This window comes from Schistocerca piceifrons, chromosome 4 (genome assembly GCF_021461385.2).
Source record: "Schistocerca piceifrons isolate TAMUIC-IGC-003096 chromosome 4, iqSchPice1.1, whole genome shotgun sequence".
Taxonomy (NCBI): domain Eukaryota; kingdom Metazoa; phylum Arthropoda; class Insecta; order Orthoptera; family Acrididae; genus Schistocerca; species Schistocerca piceifrons.
In genome coordinates this window covers 527,469,925-527,490,838 of record NC_060141.1, presented here as the reverse complement: position 1 = coordinate 527,490,838, position 20,914 = coordinate 527,469,925, and the positions used below count along the sequence as shown (strand labels likewise).

Below are 20,914 nucleotides of genomic sequence, written 5' to 3'. Positions count from 1 at the left end.
CTTGCAAAAGTTTTTCCATGTCAGCTGTTCAAAGACTGATAGGGGTCAGGCAAGGAAATTGACTGTCACAAATCCTCTTCAGTACTGCCCAGAAGCTGTCAGAGCACAGTGTATTTGACACTTGCACTCAATGGCCTAGAACACACTAGCTGGTGATCCTTAAATACTAGTATTTTTGGTTGTTACATATCTTTTCTGGCAGCTGGGGCAATGATGTGTTATGCTGACAATACCTACAGCAGTGAGCCATCGGAGACAGGTTACGAGACTTTGAAGTTGAGATAGGGTGATTAACATCTGAGAACAGAGTCATGGGAAATGGACATGTGAAAGATGAGGTGGCAAATATTACAGCAGGTATACCAAGGCATATATTATTTGATACACAAAGATTAACCAAAGTATGTGACTTGTAGAATGTTTCACTTTAATCAGAAATAAATTTACCGGTCCAGATGTCAACTTATGCAATTTGTGTGAATACCTATTGTTAGTGTGGATACCAGCACATAGAATAACCTTTAGTTGACCTTTACTTTACTTACAAACAGACTGGTACTGAACCAACATGAATAAAAATGAACTTTGATTAGTGAATTACATCAGTGTCAATGAGAAGGACTTAGGTAGGCATGTCCTGTTGTATGATGATTAATAAGCTAAGTCAATGCGTCTTTTGTTGCAGAGGATGCTTGACATCACTAGCTACGAATTTTGTGTTGTAACAATATTATGAAAAGGATATGTGCTATTCACCATAGAACGGAAATGCTGAGTTGCAGATAGTCACAACAAAAAGACTGTCAGAAAGTGAGCTCTTGGCCAACAAGGCCTCTGTATGAAATAGAGAACACACGCACACGCACACACACACACACACACACACACACACACACACACACACACACACACACACACACACACATGTGATTCACACACAAATGACCACTGAGCACTCCCACAAGCAGCACTCAGTGTCCCCCATCCCTACCCTACTTTCCCTCCCAGCCTGCTCTTTACCTCCACCATCTGGTTGCCTCTCCCATCACACGCTACTGCTCGTACTCTGGCCTCAGCCAGAGCTGTCATGTGTGTGTGAGCTGCATTTGGGTGAATAAATGTATGTGTATATGTGTGTGTGTGTGTGTGTGTGTGTGTGTGTGTGTGTGTGTGCGCGCGCGCGCGTGCTCTATTTCTGATGAAGACCTTGTTGGCTGAAAGCTAATTTTCTGACAGTCCTTTTGTTCTGCCTATCTGCAAATCAGCATCTCATCTCAACTGTATGCTGATTAGCAACTATCCTTTTCATAGTATTTGTGGTGTCACTGCCAGACACCACACTTGCTAGGTGGCCGTTAGTATACGTCGGACCCGCGTGTCGCCACTATCAGTGATTGCAGACCGAGCGCCGCCACACGGCAGGTTTGGTCTAGAGAGACTCCCTAGCACTCGCCCCAGTTGTACAGCCGACTTTGCTAGCAATGGTTTACTGTATACATACGCTCTCATTTGCGGAGACGACAGTTTAGAATAGCCTTCAGCTACGTCATTTGCTACGGCCTAGCAAGGCACCATATTCAGTTACTATAAGTCATATCTTCAAGAATGTCTTCTGAACAGATAATATTGTGACTCATGTACCGTCAAGAGTGACGTTCATCATTAATGGATTAAAGTTAAGTATTTTTACATTCCATCCCAGATTTTCCATTATTTAATTTTGTGTTGTATTGTATTTAATTACAGTCACACTGCAAGTTGCTGTCATGCAGTTCCATCCTTAGCCGGGAGTGATGTGTTTGTAAGTTGTTTACCTACAAAAAACCCGGTTGCCTACAAATTAAATGAACTGTAGTATTTTCTGAAAAGTATGAGGAACTTAAAACTTGTTTAGCTTGAGAACATAGCCCGTTGCACTGCTATCGTTGATATGCCATGATAATGACGACTCATACCAGTGCAGTTCATCTTCTTTATGAAGTAATGATGGTGTTCCCTGGTTCACTTGTAGGTTACTTCTTTCCACATGTGTCAGTAACGATTGTAGTTCACATATATGCTACCCTCCCTGCTGTTGTCTTGCATAGTTCCCAATTGTTCAGTTCCTTTCTGGGATTTTTGAATCTGAAGATTGCATCCTGTCAGTCACATTGGGTGTCATTTGTAAGCTCCCTTTCCTTCTCTTGAAATACAACATTAATTTAATTCTGAAGACAATCAGATCTTTCACAAGGAGACAACTTACAAAAGGTTCATGCCGGGCTAAGGAAGAAAGCCAAGTGCACAGTGCCCGCGAGTGCCTGTAGTTAACTATAACACAAAATTAATAACTAGAACTGGGAAGTTCTCTTGACAGTGAAAGATGGTGTCCACCAACTTTGTTTATTAATGTTCTAACAATAGGACACATCTAACTATGCCCTTTTCATTGGCAGTGATATGATTTGCAAATCAGAGTCCATTTATTCCAGAGAAGCAATAGTTCATTCACTCTGGTTCAGTACCAGCCTGATTATAAGTATACTAAAGATCAGCTATAAATTATTCTATATGCCGTTATCAACACGAATAATGGATGTCCACACAAACTAAATAAGTTGGCACCTGGCCCCATGATTTATTTCTGCTCAATTCCAAAGATTCTCTAATCCATTTGTAACTAACCTTTGTGCATATAACCTTTGTGTATATAATAATATACCCCCCAATATAACAGCTTTAATACTTTCCACCATCAATTTCACATACTGATTTCCTGTAACTCTGTGCCCAAATGTTAACTCAGCCAATCTCAACTTCTGACTCACACAACCACAGACTGTCTCTCAGGGTTTGCTGCTTCAAGTGTTGTCAGCATGACATGACAATGTCACCTGCCAGAAAAGACCTGTAACAACCAAAAATACTAGAATTTAAGACTCACCAGCTAGCCACGAGTACAAGTGTCATAGACACTGCACTCTTACAAAGTAAGTCATGAGACCATGAAACGAGGTCATTTTTACTTCCTGATGAGACCAGTGATGTCCATACTGTGCTATATTATAAAAATTAGTGTCTTGGGCACATTACATTGTATTAAATTTGATTACCAGATTCGGCTTTTCAGTCATCATCAGATCTACAAATTTAACAGCAACATATAGGTTTGTAGTCAATTCTGACCACACATGTCTGTGCTAAAATTTTTAGATCTGATGATTGTTGAAAAGCCAAAACTGGTAATCGGTTTTAATGAAATAATTGTCACAAGGAAATCACAATCAAGTTCAAAACCATAAGGCAGGATCATCAATGAAGTACAATACTTAGAACTGAAAACAGATTTATTATTGACACCAAAATACAGCCAGAACAGAACTGAACTCCTTGACAGAGAGAGGAGTTACTTATACACAGACTGAATATTCCAGAATGCTGGTATTTACATAGACATCAAATATTCCAGAACATATAAACATTTCAAATATAAGATAGTTCAAGAAAATTTCAGGAATGATAAATACTATATAACAAAGAATTGTTGGTGATCAAGTTTGGACTGGTCAGCCCCCATACACCAACCAGTGAGTGCCAAATGCACGTGCCATACGTTGTGGCATTGCTCCTCCTCCTGGAGGGACAGTGACCTCCTCACATCCTAATCAAGTTGTTAGTTCTTCTTTACTATTATGAGTATTGAAGGTAGCACCTCCCATTAGAGCTTCATGATCATCGAGTGGTTCGCACCTCTGCACTGTAGCAGAACTTCACATGGAGGACATGGATGATGGCTCCACACTTTTGTTTTCTTGATGAAAAGTCGTAATCTTTGACTTCATCTGTGACATTCAACAAGTGAGAGAGGATATGATATGGCCCAAAGTAGCACTTTAGTAACTTTTCTGATGGTCCTACTTTCTGGACAGGTGTGAGACTTCAAACCAAATCTCTAGCACTGCACCTCACTGGTCAATGCTTGGCACTGAAGTGCTCTCAGTTCTTCTCCTAGACGACCACAGCCTGTATGCCAGGCAGCTGTCTTGCTTCTTTGGCCCTGGTGATGGGGTGTTTCACATATTCATCCTGAGTGTCATTCACTTGGAACAGGAACAGTGTATCCATTCTTGTATCAGCCTCTCAAAAGTGGAGCAGAAAAAATGATGTGGAGCCTGTAGTGTCTTGCTTCGCTGTGTTGCATGCAAATGTCACAATGGGCAGTGCTGTACTCTAATCCCTGTGTTCAACATTAATTACATTGGAACCAAACCTGCCAGCATCTTATTAAATCATTATGTGAAGCTATTTACCTGTGGATTGTAGTTTATGTCCCAATGTGTAATTACCTCTTATACTAGTCTCAACCGGAAAACATTCCCACAATCAAAGATCATCACACTGAGTGTTCTGTGCTTCAAAATTATGTCTTCTATAAGGAACTTTGCAATTTCTAGACTTTCAGCAGTTGGCACATCTTTAGAGAGAGCATATCAGGTCAGGTAGTCAGTGCCAACTATTATCCATTGATTCCTATTTGTCGACTTTGGGAACATCCCCACCAAGAGGTTGATTCCAATTTGTTCAATGGCACTGCTGCAGATGGGATGGGTTCCAAATGCCTTGGAGGTAACTGGGGCACATGATTCCATCATTGCCAGTGGCAGTGGTAGTCCAATGGATTGGTAGTGCCATGGCCTGTGACACTTACATTTGATTCAGTCCAGTCTTTATGAATCTCATGTGATCAGATGTTGGAGCATCACAGAAAAACTTCAGGATAGCTGGCTATAGATGAGCTGGGATGAGAAGCATCTGTTTTTCTCCAATGTACTTCAGTTCCTCTCATATAACACTCTGTTAATTAATTAATTAGAGTTCTCCCTTGATCAGTTCCTCCTTCTTCAAGGCTTCTAAGGTTTTCAGCCGTGCTGGATCTTCCCTTTGTTCAGCAGCAGCGTCATTTAATGCAGCAATGATTGTGGTTTCATCCACACTACCATTGTTCTACCAAAGGATTCCTTGAAAGACACTCAGAGTCCTTGGGTTTGCGTTCACTTTTGTAGAGTATTGTAACGAACTCCTGAAGCTTCAGTGCCCACATTACCAGTCAATCTGACAAATCCTTCAGGCTTGTGAGCCAGCGGGAAGAATGGTAGTCCATCATAACAGTGAATGGGTTGCCAAATAAATACAAACAGAACTCATTTATGGCCAAAACAACTGCAAGGCATTCTTTCTCGGTTGTAGAGTAGTCCATCTTGGAGAGTACTCTGGAAGAATAAGCTACCACCTTTCCAGCAGCTTCCTGATTCTTAATTAGAACTGCTCCTATTTCAAAACTGATAGCATGGGTTCGAAGTTCTGTCTCAGAATTATCGTCGAACAATACTAGAATTGGAAAAGATGTTGGCACTTACTTAAGAACAAGGACAGCTCTTTCTTGCAACTCATTCCAGGAAAACCTAGCATCTCCCTGCAGTAGCTTTTGCAAGGGACATGCCTTGGTACAGAGGCCCTTTTGAATCATAGCAGTACAAGCACATTTCAAAAAAACTTCTCACATCATGATTGTGCTGAGGAGTTGGAAACTCTGTGACTGATCTTATTTGCTCTGGGATTGTAATGGACACTCTCACCATTCACAAGGTGCTCCGAGATTTTTATTTCTTGTGTGGTGAGGAAGAACTTTAGCAGACTGAGGCAGAGACCTGCAGTGTGAACATACTTCACCATGGTTGTTTGGGAGCTTAGATATTCTTCAAATGTCTTAATAAAATGACAATATCTCCAGATACCACATAAGCATTGTCCATTTAAGGTAGCAAAGTAGGTTGTCCATGATATTTTCAAAGGTGATTGGGGCATTACACAATCCAAATAGCAACCTTCAAACTCACAGAGTCCATTACGAGTTATGAGGACTGTCTTTTCCCAAGCAGATTTGCCAACCTCAATTTTCCAGAAGCTTGCCTGCATGTCCATAGATGAGAAATTCTTTGCTCCTTTCAAGCAGTCTAGCATCTCATCAATGCGCAGCAATATATAGAAATCTTTTTTTGAGATTCTGTTCAGCCATCAGTAACCAACACAGAAACGCCATGTGTTATCCATGTTCTTCTTAAGAAGTATAAGAAAGAACCAATGAACCTCTGGAGGGTCAGTGATGTTATGTTGCAGCATATCCTTCACTTCCTTACAGATTATCTGTTGTTAAGGTGATGACAGTGTATATGAGCACTGGCTAATTGGTGTATGATCCCCAGGGTTGACATGGTGTTTTACCCTGGGCTGCTTGGTCTGTCTTTCCTTCACTCCAGATTTGAAAGCATCCAAAAACTGTCAAGGAATGGCTATCACTCAATGACGTTGTTCCTTGGTCAGACCACACCCTACTGGCAGTTCGATAGTGGCTCACTCATTTGCACTGTCAATTGTTGTGTGTGTGTGTGGAGGGGGGGGGGGGGTATTATCCTCTGTCAATGGCACTAAGCTGCCTTTCCTGGACTGGTACAACTGTCCCTGGGCATATACCCATTGGGATGAGCTTGGCTGGTTGTGGCAGTTAGTGATCCAAAGTTATCCTTGACTGTCTACAATGCTTATGATCACTGCTGGCATTCAGATTTCTTTGTGAGCCTATATAGCTTTTTACAATCAACAAATGCTTCACAGTTCAACTGAGCATTTCGATTGATGACTGGAACTCATTTCTTTAATGATGATAGGATAAAGTCTTCACTGGCAAACAACTGCGCAGACCAGTGTTTGTTATGTGTGCTCATTCGAATAGCTTTGTCAGTCAGGAGCTCTGACCTTCCACAGTGTATGACTGCTTGTAATGCCTGTACGAAGTCCCAACTGAGAATAACAATATGACTACATTCTGTTAAAACAACAAACTCATCAGGTTGCTCACTGATAGTTATTCTTGTAATAACACATGTCACTGTTGCTTGAAGGTATTTTCCATTTGTGATCTTCAGCTCAATCTCTTTTGCATCACAAAACCAGGGTGCAGTGATGGGCTTTGTCCCAAAAGTTGGCTATTATCATCTGCAGTTGCCTGGCATGATAGGACTGTAGTGATGGTTGACATGTTACAGCATAATAATCATCAAACATTTATTTCCTCTCTCTACAGTATCCCAACATACCACTGGTATGAAAACTTAAAGTTGAGTTGTTATTTGTCTTCAAATGTCTGTTTTCTGTGAGATTTTGTACTTAGTGGAGGACCTGGTTGTCCCTGCATTGATCAGATGCTGAGTTGTTTGATGGTTGCACCATAAGATAAAGTTGGCAGAGTCCTTTCTTCAAGGCATGTTTGACTGGTGGCAGAGATTGGTGCCATAGATCAATACATCTCTTCTTTACAGTCCGAATTATCTCCTGACATGTTGGTTCAACATTCATGGCTGCTATTTCTTGTGTATTCAGTCTGGTGTTTCTGACTGTCGTACATGGCTGTATCTCTTCCCTCACTATCTGACGTATGAGGGAGACAAGCTCATGGTGACCCACAACTGCCACAGGAACCATATTTGGCAGCTGGTCTTCATCCATCTCTTTCTGTTGCATTTCCTTTACTCAATGGCATCAATGATGAATTACTCTGTTGTTGTGACTTTCTCTGCCAGAAGAGCCTGATACATGTCTTCTATGATGCCCTTCATTATGTGTGAGATTTTATTGATGTCTGTCACATTCAGATTTATAAGGCAGCACCAGGCCAATGTACAAGGGTTGGAACTTTAATAGTGACAACTATTTATTTACAGCTCATACAAAATAGATATGTGTTCCAAAAATGAACAGCATAGAGACAGAAGTGATGACACTTTCTGCAGGACCTGACCATCATTTTGAAGGAGAATGCTCAAGCACGTACAGTGCAAGCTGTTACTGATTTTTTTGACTGATGGGGCTGCTAAGTGCGATACCACCTACTGCACTCCCCTGACTTAAGCCCTCGTGAGTTCAACATGATTTCTAAACTGAAGAAACACTTCAGGCATTCGCTTCAGAACTGCTACAAATTTGTCGGGCAATAGACCACGCCGCTCGAACTGTCAACGCAACTGGCACTGCTAAGAGTATCCTACGACTTCCACATCGCTGGCACCGGGCTATACACAATGATGGTGACTACTTTGAAGGTCAATAAAACTTTGAAACATGTATCTATTTTGTACAAGCTGTAAGTAAATAGTTGCCATTGTGAAAGTTCCAACCCTCATATTCTCTATGTAAATCACACTTCTGCTAAGCAACTTGCTACTGTCACCTAACATTTTCTTCAGTTCAACCTGGAATTTTCCCCAGCTATTGAGTTTCTCTTTATTAATATCAAATCACTGCTGAGCTATGCCATCCAATAAAAGTACACATTTGCCAAAAGCATGATGTCACACACTTGTTGTACTTCATGAGTCGGTCAAATCTTCTCAGCCATTTTGCCACGTCCAAACTAGTGTCTCTGGAAAACACTGATGGATGTCTTGGAATCCATCTGTACCCTGAATATACGGAGCTTACAATAATGTACTGCTTGTATTATGCTTCCTCCCCATGCATAGGTGGCAGTTTGTATGTTGTCTAGTTGGAGCCATCGTGGTGTAGATGTTTTGAAGCACATGGCATCTCTACCAAACAATTTCATGTCAAAAAGATAAAGAAGTCAAAATCCAAAGGCAGGGCCATTAATGCAGTACAACACTTAAAACTGGAACCATGTATATCACTGACACCAGTGCACAGTCACAACAGAATTGAACTCCTGGGCAGTGATTGCAGTCATTTACACAAACACAGAATATTCCAGAATGCTGTTATTTATGCACACATTAAATACTCCGGAATATTTGAAAAATTTAAAAATCAGATATTTCAAGAACATTCTAGAAAAAGTAAACACCAGTTAACAAATAAATGCTGGTGGTTAGGTTTGAATTGGTGACCCATAGCAAGCCAACCAGTGATGGTAACCACTATGCCACACTGTGAGCACCCATGCTTGTGGCAGTATTCAGCGACCATGAGATTGCATGTTAGTATTTAAATCTTGCGAACTTGGGAAGCAGCTCTGAGAGCTGAAGCAATAAAAGGAATACACTTTGGGAGAATAGGAATAAATCTATCATTTAATTTTTAGTCTTTACTGATAAATTTACCCATTAACTCATAACTAAGATAATATGCAAAAGATGGTGGATAATCACTGTTGTTGAAACTGTAAAAAGACAAGGGACATAGAATATAAACATCAGAGAGAAAGATAAAACATAACTGAAGACTTACATCTTGGTAAAACTATGATCACTGCCGGTATAATGAAAGAACACAGCCACTTGGTAAAATTCATTTTGCAGTACTGCACCTGAATATGATCTGCTCGTCAAATGAAAACTAGTAATAAAAAAAATAAATACAGATATCTATATCATATTTCCTGTCAGAAAGAGGCATAAAAACAACATGGAGCAGCTAAGTGAGTGGAAAAGTTCAAGTAACTGGGGGAACTCTTCTGATCCAACGGAATATAGACAGAGAGGGAATAAAGACAGATCCAAAAAATTAGAATTAGCATACCATGTAATCTATACAAGCTAATTAAAAATATGCATGATAAAGGGGTGACCATCATGCCCAAAATTAGACATTATAGTACAGTAAACCCATAGACCCCTCATGGTCTTTGATTAGTGATCAGAACATCTTCATTCATTCCCAGGTTCGAGCCTCACCACCACTTAAATTTTGAATAAAAATCATTGGCAATGGCAGCTGAAGACTTCCAGCAACAGAAGTTACCCTCAATCTGCCAATGGCCTTTCCCATCCCATTATGGAGGGAAACTGCCCCTAAAGGTGGAAGAATCAGCAATCGTAAATGGTATAAGTATGCAGAAGGCACTGGAAACCACTGCATTAAAGACACATAATGTTTATCCACAAGACATGGGGCCTGTAATTGAAAAGTGTCACAATGATCTCTCCATTGGCAAAAGACTCCAGTCTTGCCCCCATTTGGATATTCGGGAGGGGACTGCCCAGGTGGAGGTGACCACGAGAAAAAGATTGAATAACCAAAGAAAGGATAATGTTCTACAGGTCAGGGCATGGAATATTAGAAGTTTGAATGTTGTAGGGGACTAGAAAATTGAAAAGGGAAATGCTAAGGCTCAATCTAGGTGTAGTGGGAGTCAGTGAACTGAAATGGAAGGAAGACAAGGATTTCTGGTCAGACAAGTATAAGGTAATAACAACAAAAGCAGAAAATGGTATAATAGTAGTAGAATTCGTTATGAGTAAGAATGTAGGACAGATCAAACAATGCAAAATCCAGGATGCAATAATAACAACATTTTGAAAAGGACAGATTTCTACTCACCTTGTAGTGAAGATGTTGTTTAGCAGTCTCTTTGTTGTGCCTGTCTGTGACTCAAAATCTCCACTATATGATGAGTAGCAATCTATTCTCTTAATAATATAGTCAAGGAAGGGCAGAGAGTGATTTACTGTGAACAGTTCAGTGATAGGGTTATTCTCATCAGAACTGGCAGCAAACCAACACAACATCACAAGCTGAAGATGAAGAATTTGAGAAAGTATATGAGGATACAGAGAGGGTAATTCAGTGCATGAAGAGAAATGAAAATCTAATAGTCATGGGGGACTGAATGCAGTTGTGGCAAAAAAGTAGAAGAAAGGGTTACCAGAGAATAAGGGCTTGGTACTATAATGGAGAGAGGAGAAAGACTAATGGAGTTATGAAATAAATTTCAGCTAGTAATAGGGAATACTCTGTTCAAGAATCACAACAGGAGGAGGTACACTTGGAGAAGGCTAGGAGAAACAGGAAGATTTCAGTTAGATTACATCATGGCCAGGCAGAGATTCTGAAATCAGATACCAGATAGTAAGGCTTACCCTAGAACTGATACAGACTCAGCTCACAATCTGGTAGTGATTAAGAGAGGCCAACAGAAGTCTACTAATATCAAACATAGGTCTTAATTTGAGGAAGAAATTTCTATGAATGTATGTTTGGAGTACAGCATTGTGTGGGAGTGAAACATGGACTGTGGAAAAACCAGAACATAAGAGAATCAAAGCATTTGAGATGTGATGTTACAGAAGAATGTTGAAAAACTTAGGTGGACCGATAAGGTATGCAATGAGGAGGTTCACCACAGAATCGGTGATGAAAGGAACACATGGAAAGTACTGACAGGAAGAACAGACAGCATGGTAGGACATCTGGTAAAGCTCAAGAAATAACTTTCATGGTACTAGATAGAGCTATAGTGGGTAAAAACTGTAGAAGAAGACTGTTGTATGTGCCATTCTGAGGTGAAAAGATTGGTACACGAGAGGAATTTGTGGCAGTCCACATCAAACCATTCAGAAGACTGATGACTAAAGAAAGTCAAACCAACAGGATTAAATGGTTCCAAGTCTTTTATACTGCAAAGAAGAAAACAGAATAACAAGTACTTGTGAAAAAACAATGAAGGATATTGAGAAAAATGTTGGTATTACAGTAAACTGCAAATGAAACACGGAACAAATTAAGATTTACAAAAATGTATCAAAAAGATTACGCATACAACATGAAAATTTATGTTGAAAATATCTGGGTATACTCTGAGAACAGACAAAAACACATTTACCAAAAAGATTTTTCATTTAATTTTCAGATTGAGAATGACCACCAAATTAGCGGGGGAGGACAAGAAGGACACAGAAGAGATTGGTATACACCACAGGTAATATATAATAGTGATGAGCAAAGGAACTGCATGAAGATTTCAATATCAAAACACAAACCACCTACAATTAGAGCCAGAGTTTTATTAACTGAACAGCAGAAGAAGACAAGAAGTGAAAGAATGCAGAAGTTCTGGGAAGAGGAAAAGAGACAAGCAAAAGTGTGATTCACAAATGGACAAATTCAATGATGAAGTAAAAAACCTAAGCACTCTGCAAAAAGCAGTAAATATTTCTAAGTACAAATGTAACTAATTCATGTCCATTATATACGACTTGACTAAATGTAATACTTTGTAAATTTACATGATCAGCACAATGGAACAAACTTTTGAGTGTTACCACGCAAATGTTCCATCTAATCACCTGATTCTAACAATTCTTGTAACTATTGTAAGAATTAGTGTACATGTCTTACAAACAATTATGAATGATTCTTATTGCAAACATCTTACTCATTCTACATCCTACTGATGTATTTGCAGTATGGTTTCAAGAATCTTAAAATAAAGTATGCTTACATTTTAACTTTTATTAAACATTTCCTGAATTTCAAATTTTCTAGTTTTCCTGCTTATGTGATTATTATGTAGTTCAAAAACATTAACTTAAATTTCAAACAATGGAAAAATCCAGGATGGAATAACGACAGTATTATGGAAAGGATAGATTGCTCTTCATTATTTAGTGAAGAAGTTGAGTCACAGACAGGCACAACAAAAAGATTGCTGAACAAGTAAGCTTTCAGCCACAAGACCTTCACCTGAATTAGACAACACACACACACACATGCATGCCTGTGCGCATAGTCATACAGACACAACTCACACACACATGATCATTGTCTCTGGCTGCTGAGAACAGACTCACTTAACTTAAATTTCACTACACAGCACTTTTGAAAAACAGTTTGCGAATGATCACTAACCTTATATGGCTGCACCAGTTTCTTAATTTGTTCTACAGGAACATCAGTGCCTACCACACCTAGTAAATTGGCCACTCTTTCCTGAAAATACAAAGTATTCTTCTCTTACTTTCATTTCATAGAGGAGAATTTACAAACTTAAAACAATAAATGTGATATTCTAAATCATCTGCAAAGTTTGGGAAACTCTTCTCCTAGCATCTGCCTGTACATCAATGTCTGAAATACTGCGTGATTCACAATTCCTATTACAGTCTTCTGAAAAGGAACACATGACTTGAAACGTACTGTTTGGATATAAAATAAGTTTCAAGATCAGATCACTTTCAAATCTCCCATTTCATGGTGCAGCCCAAAGAGGGTGCCGTCATTAGTTCTTTTGGTAATTATGACATCACATACCACTTTCATCTGGCTACAAAACAGCTGCAAGAAACTAGTACACTTGCAAATATGTGGGTCAACTGTGTTGTTCCATGGATGTACTGCACTCTCAAGTTTGAAGAGGATGTCATTTGGCACATAGAACAGGACCTGATGAAGAGTACTCAAAATGTTGCCCACAGCACACAGAGAGCACTTTTCCCGCTGTGTGCATACCATGAAGCAGGAGGTCTGAAAGTGATCCGATCTTACATCCAAACATACATTTCCAGACATTTACTTTCTGTTAAGTCATTTACAACTCCTAGAAGCCTATAGTATTAATTGCAAAACACTCTGTGTAACTTCTCAAACAATGTAGACAGCTATATCTACAATTTTTAAGAAAACGGTTCAGAAACAAATTTATTAAAAAACCACAGGTATCTTCAATTCTCATACATGGAAACTTGCAGCAATTCTGAAAATATTAATGAAAGCATAGCTTTCATGAATTGTTTAATAATCAAAAGCTTTCATGTGTTCTTCCTTGCTGCTATCAAATTGCTGACTGCTGTATAGAGGCATTATTTTGATATGGCAACAGGTGTTGGTCATGACAATATCATCAATATTTCTGATCCTTATCCATACAAGCGACATTTTCTTACCTTGTTGGCAGCATGTATTCCATTATGTGGTTTGGTCACAAAATAAACAAGCCAGTTTCTGAAAAGGTGGAACTTCAAGTCCATCTGCCCCTCCCCCAAAAATAAACAAACTATGGGACACAGCTATGACAATGTTCAAACAGGCATGACAGACAACTGATCGAAACATGAGCACATATGGTAATGGCTTGGGAAAAACAAAAGGAAGGTCATGTTTAATGTTATGTCTATGATAATAGTACTAGAGATGACGCTGAGGAAGGATAAGGAAGGAAATTAGCCATGTCCTTTTAAATCAAATCGTCCAGGTATTTCATAAAATTTCTTCCACTTCAGTGTGAAGTGGAATCCTACCATCGCACCATTCTGGACTGCTGGTACAAATTCATTAAAGGGTCTGCAAGCTCATCCGATTCAGTGCACGAGCCAATCTATCACAGAGACATTTTATATTTTTTAATATGTTGGAAAAGGAAAAGGTCTCTGTGGGTTCATCCAATACAACATGTGCTTGAGTCTATCACAGAACCATTTCATGGTTTTTTGTTTGTTGTAAGAGGAAAATTTTAATGTAATCTGAAGCTGCCCCACAAAGGCAAAATGCACTGTTCATAAAAGAATAAGTTGCAACCAAGACTGTTTTCAAATCAAATATTCTACATATGGTTGCTGCACCAGACAGCATAATGGAGTGCAAGAAATTTTATGAGAAACAGTCATGTCAGGCAAACAAATTTATGGCCAGATCGTAAAAAACAAAATTTAAAATTATACAGGCATTGATGAACGTCAAATTCAACAAGCAATGTTTGTTTGATAAATCAAATATCAAACATTCTGCTATTTGCCTTACGCAATTTAGGAAACCATGGAAAACCTGTATATGGATGGATGGATAGGTGAGTATCTGAACTGTCATCCTACCAAATTTGAGTCTAACCACTCTGCAGGGATTGCATTGTGGCATCTTAAACATCCTCTTGACTATTAGCTGGGATTTTTATAAGTTTGGTGGCTATAAACTGAAACAGAAAATAGGAAGGAAATACTATGTAGAAAGCTCATGCATTATAAATAACTTGCAATGTCTTGAAACCCACAAATAATTTTTAAGAGATAGTTCAGTTAGCTTTATGAGCAATGTAGTTAATTTATCCTGCCCAGAAACACTGTCACAAGTAAGAAGCACCAATGCTTGGAATGCGTTATCCTCAGCCCTTATCTTAAACTATAAAAGTGGTTCCTAAAGAAGTTTGTTACAATCCAACCTCATGGAACAGCAAACTCAAGCCCCTAAATCTCAAAGTACGTAACACAATAAAAATCATTCAAAAATGAAAATCTTAAAAGATCATTAAAAATTTCAGTGTAACAAGACGTAGTTAACAGTGTGCCTTTCAAGAGTTTGTAAAAAATAGAAACAGAACAGTAATGAGAAGAAAATCGTATTTGTCAGTTACAAAATATTAATATGGTAACTGAACCAGTAAAAACTCATAGAAGTAAATATTTTTGAACATATAACATTACTGAACATTACAAGTAGCAAACCATTCAAGTGACTGTTGCACAGGGATAGTTTAACAAAGAATGCTACATGTTAAAGCTAACTGACAGATGAGTGTAAATGGAACATCCACATCCAACAGTTCTACAAAGAAAGGCAACAAAATAAATACTCTGGATACACAAGATCTGCAGTACTCTGTTTTTCTACCAAGTGAAAGGGTGTTGCCCTAGAATCTGAAAATTTCTGGAAGTTATACTAAAGCCTTCTTAAAAAGAGGATGAATTATATAATAGAGTTCTGCCTGCTCTGATCTCCTGGTCAAAACCACACTTTTTAGAGGTGATAGAATCAGAGTAGACACCTTTGTTTACTGTCACTGAATGTACCTCAAGTATGTAATATCCTAGTGTAATGGAAATAGGCTAACAATTAATGAAACCTAAATTAATATGCTACAAATATAACAAAACACTCACACTGAGTAAAGTTTTCAAAATTTAAGTGAGTATTTTGACTTATTTGGTAACAACTCCTTCACTTTTTACTGAGTTTGACAACACATGAATTTTGAAATCTTGTTGATGAAGTGACTGATTTGTAACAGAATTAAGAGAAAGTTTAACAGACTGAAGTTTTTCTATAGCAAACCTGCTAGATGTGCAAATGAAGGATATCCACATATTGATATGTGTAACACTGCACATGTCCAGCAAGTACATCTGCAGTGGAAACATGGCCAATATCACAGCCCAGTCACATGAGCTCCCATAGCGGGCAAATATAAGGCTGCCTTGTGGTGGTCTCTCTTCAATCTGCTGTTCTCCGACTCATCTATACCTGTGGACTCTTATCTGCATGGAACTTTTATTTTGAAACGTGTGTTTATCAGCTAGGTAGTGCAATTACTGTTTTATGACACAGAAGAGTTACAGACATTGGCTGCAAGTGGGAAAGTTAAAAATTTGTGCCGGACCAGTAGGCATGCTAGAGTAGTCTGTGTAGTTGCAATGACCACTGTGTCAGCTGCTTTAGTAGTTAGAGTATCTGCCTAGTAAACAGGAGACCTGGGTTTGAATCCTGGCCCAGCACAAATTTTCAATTTTCCCCATTGATTTCAATCAATGACCACTTGCAGCCAATGTCTGTAATTCCTCTGTGTCATAATTAATAATGGATGTGGGATCAAAATCTTTCTTACTGTTTTGTTCATGGTCTAACATATACTTGTAATTTGTTGTTACAGAAGTTCCTCGTGTTCAATAAATGTTGTTGGCCCTAATTGAGGGTGTAAATGTCAAGTTGCTGTTAAATGTAGTCCACCATCTGAGATGACATGTAATTGAGGAACATTTTGCTTTAGTGTGCTAACAGTGTTATGCCAGTTGGATTCTGTATATATTTACAATTTGCATGTTTGTATCATATCAAATTCAAAAGTGGGATATACATTCCAAATGTAAGCAAAAACATTATGCTAATAATATTAATGTCACATTATCATCAACCAGAACAGTAACAGATGTAAAAATTGAAATTGAAACAAGAAAAATTAACAGCTCATTAGTAGTTTATAAAACTCTTTCAGCGAAATAAAGACAAGAAGCAGCGAAAGTAAAAGATATATGCTGAGGTTCTGAAGTCAAGGAAAAGTTACTCCCAAATCTTGGTTGTGTCTCTCCTGAGTCAGGGCATAATGGTATTTTAGTGTGCTATGAATTTAGTGGAAGTGCTTCTTTATCTGTATAGATTTATTCTTACACTATCTTGCAAGTATTGATCTATTTGTGGAATTTGATGAAACACAAGTTTTTATGGTTGGTTTTGAGTATTGCTTTGTAAACATCAGTTTCTTTTTAATCATCGTATGTAGACAAGTCCCTAATATACTGCTTATGGTTATTTTGATGGTAAAAATATAATTGGTACAGAATGGATCAAATAAGTTTATTTGTGTATTTATTTGTCTATCTTTATTCATCCAAGGATGTAGGATTTGTGAAGGTAATAAAATGGTCACTGAGTAGGCCAAAATATAATACACAGCATACATAACATGCTTTAAGAGGGTAGGAAAGGTGTTTGGCCATGGCCTAGATTAAGTAGATTAAGGAACCATCCCAGCATTTGCCTTAGTGATCCAGGGCAACTATGAAAAACTGAGAATCAGGATGACCATACTATTACAGTTTGTCACTTGTAGAATTGGAAGAATATGTTGTGGTGACTTAGTCACTTTGATCAGGACAAATGCTCACCAGTGCAAAAGTGTGTTATCTTTGAAAAAAAATGTTACTATAAATGATTTTAAAAAAGAATGTTCTAAATATACGAGCAAAACTTAGAAACTGAATGAATGTATATTCAGTTTGTATTTTGTGTGTGCACAAATGGTTCAAATGGCTCTGAGCACTATGCGACTTAACTTCTGAGGTCATCAGTCACCTAGAACTTAGAACTAATTAAACCTAACTAACCTAAGAACATCACACACATCATGCCCGAGGCAGGATTCGAACCTGCGACTGTAGCGGTCGCTCGGCTCCAGACTGTAGCGCCTAGAACCGCACGGCCGCTCCAGCCGGTGTGAGTGCACAAAAGATTGATAGAAATAAACTTAAAGCAGGAAAAGTGAGCCACTGGTGGAGCAAAATATGTAGAAACTCCCACAGGAAAATTATTTCTCCAGACAGTATGTGGGGTGAGAACTCTTCACATCCCTTCCTATCTTCTTTGCGTAGATAAAACTGGCAGAATGTGTACCAGTACCAAAGTGTGAAATACCAACTCTTGAAGCTTATCTGAAGACTTTCTGCTGTCATGTAGTATACTTCCCTGCACAAACTAAAAGTGTATGTAACACCAGGAAATTCTTTAAATGGATCACCATACGTGGGAAAAATGAAGACTTGGAAATAATTCATAATAAAATAAATAGAATGTCATCTGCTACGCTCAACAAAATCACGTTATTTGTTCTTCCATTCTTTTAGCAAAACAACACCACTTCCAATGCGACAGAAATGCAGCTCTATAAAATAACATGACAACGCACTCCTGCACTCACAAAAGCTGTAATAAAGATGGCAACAGATAAAAAATAATTCATAATAAAACAAATAAAGAGTCATCTGCTATGCAAGACAAAAGTCCATTATTTATTCTCTACACTTTCAGCAAGTTTATTAGTAAACCTGTTATAAACCTGTACATAATGCTTATATATGCCCCTTGGCACCAGGCTGTTGGTGTGCTATGCTTTGAATAGCCCATCAATGGTAAACGTATGGGGCAGCCAACAGAAGCTGCTTATGGTGGGCCACATGACTTGTGCACATGGCATGGTATGCATCGCACCATTTACTGGAGTCCTCCACTTTATAAGTGCAGTGCAGCAGGCACTACCTCTCATACTGTGTTATTACTTTTTGTCAGCAGCTGCTTGTATCAATACCAATATCAGTGTCTCCTGTTCGGCAGTTTTCAGCATTTTTGGAACAAGTGACGACGTTGGTTCCAGGATACATCAACTATCTTGATGACATCGTCATGATGGTTGCATCCACAGAGGAGCCCTTATGCAATTTATGCATTTTGTTCACAGTCTTACATTGCACTGAAATGCAACTTGGCCAAATCACATTTATTTCACTCACCCATTTTGTATTTGGAAATGTTGTTAAACCTTTACATCATCCTGTCATTGCAGTCACAGCTCTGCCTTGCCCTACAAATGTCAAAGAACTCCAAGGATTTTCAGGTACAATTGCTTACTATCACAAATATATTCTGGGCGCAGCTGCACTGGCCCATCACCCACATTGTTGCTCCAAAGATTGTACCTTATCAGTGACTGCTGACCAACAAGTGCAAGTTCATTCTTCTGAAATCTGCAGTACATTCTGCTCCTTGTTTGCCTACTTTCCATCCTGGCCACCAACTGGTTTTGGCTACACATGCCTCTCAGTATGGACTTGGGGCCCTTCTCACACATCAATATGAGGATGGTTCTGAATGTCCAAAACCTTATGTATCAAGAAAGCTCAACACCCCTTGCATCAAAAAAGCTCAACTCTTCTCAGCAACACTACTCCCAAGCTGATAAGCAAGTACTTGCTATCATCTACAGGTCTAAGTTCTGCTTAATTATTGACCACAATCCCTTGGTTTCATTGTTTAATCTATCTATTCCACTGCCTGACAAAGTAGCACATCACCTCCAGTTTTGGGCCTTGTTTCTGTCCCACAATTATGAAACACATTTTCAGCCTACTGTGCAGCATGCTAACACTGACTGATACACTGTCATGAGCCTGGATCCCACTTTTGATCAGGATGAACTCCATTCTCAATTAGATGTTGAGGCATGACATACAGTGGAAAGGTTTCCTATTATTGGCTCCTGGAACACAGCAGCTGTACTGCCAACTTAGTTTTGAATCAAACTGTTCACCTTGTTCAGACTGGTTGGCCATACGCACCTCTGGGCAGTGATTCTGATCCTTTGCATAACTATTTTGCTCTCTGTCATCACATTTTCATATTTGATGGTGTTGTTTTCTTAGCTACATATGGGCTGTCACCTACAGTTGTGACCCCGGCCACCCTACGGTGGCATGTGCTTCAGCTCACAGATCTGGGACATTGTGACAACTCGCATACGAAATTATTGGTCCATCGGCATGTGTTCGTGCTCAGCATCATTGGTGATGACATTGTACTTCTTGTCATGGCCTGCTCTGAGTGTGTACTCCAACAGATGGTGTCGCAGGCAGCTCTCTCTCTGTGTCCCACACTGCAGCATGCAAGGAAATGTGTCCATGTTGTTTTCGTAGAAACCTTCCAAAATTCCAGTTGTTGGTTGTCGATGCTTTCTCTAAATTTACATACATTATCTTCTGTCATTAAAACCTCAGCCATTGCAATGATTCAGGTCCTCTCCCAATTTTTTTCTATAGAAGGATTGCCTTATGCACCTGTGGCAGATTACAGTCCACAACCTGTGTTCCAGGTCTTCCATGATTTTTGCGCCCATCAAGGCATTCTCCATGGAGGGAAAGGTGCTATAACCTTGCAGATACCACTCTTTTTCACCCCCAATCTAATGGTGAGGTGGAACGTCTCGCCCACATGTTCAAGGTTCATACAAAGAAGTATGTTAGACTCCTCCATTGTCAACACCTCGACAGGCTTCTTGAGTTCCCACAGATTTTTGCCAGTGGAAGTTCAGAGTTTGTCCATGATGCTCCTTGCTCGCCAGCCACGCACCCTCCTGCATCTGCTCATGCTGCTCACTAATGGCCGTAGATGGAGTCCTCATCGCAGCCCTTCTTCAGTTTGCTCCTGGTTCTGTGCTCTGAGCTTGGGGATTCTGCTGCTGACCAATGTGGATTATAATCATGGACCACAACTGCAGAGACTGCTGCCTCTATATGGTGTGCACCAGTGATGAGATGGTGGCATGCCATGATGACCAGCTGTGTCCTCGCACCACAGCGAAAGCTGCAAGTCCATTGCCACTGCTACTGCTGCCTTTGCCTCTGACTCTCAGCACCTGTCCTGGTCTCACAGGGCATTCATATTGTGGGAGTAGACCTGCCCTCCTCACGGATGTCGCCACCTCCTGCTTCACCTCCGAGCTCCTCAGTGCCTGCTGCCAGGCCTTCCCCACAACGCTTTGCTGCTACCAGAAATTTTC

General features: G+C 39.4%; 1 protein-coding gene across 1 annotated transcript in view; it reads right to left on the bottom strand.

The window, feature by feature from the left end:
• The window catches only part of LOC124795457 (voltage-dependent calcium channel subunit alpha-2/delta-3), a 496,470-nt gene that overhangs the window by 270,387 nt on the left and 205,169 nt on the right, over positions 1-20,914 (bottom strand). The window contains exon 9 of the mRNA XM_047259484.1: positions 12,676-12,756. Within this exon, the coding sequence (XP_047115440.1) occupies positions 12,676-12,756 (81 nt within the window). The remainder of the gene's footprint in view (positions 1-12,675; positions 12,757-20,914) is intronic.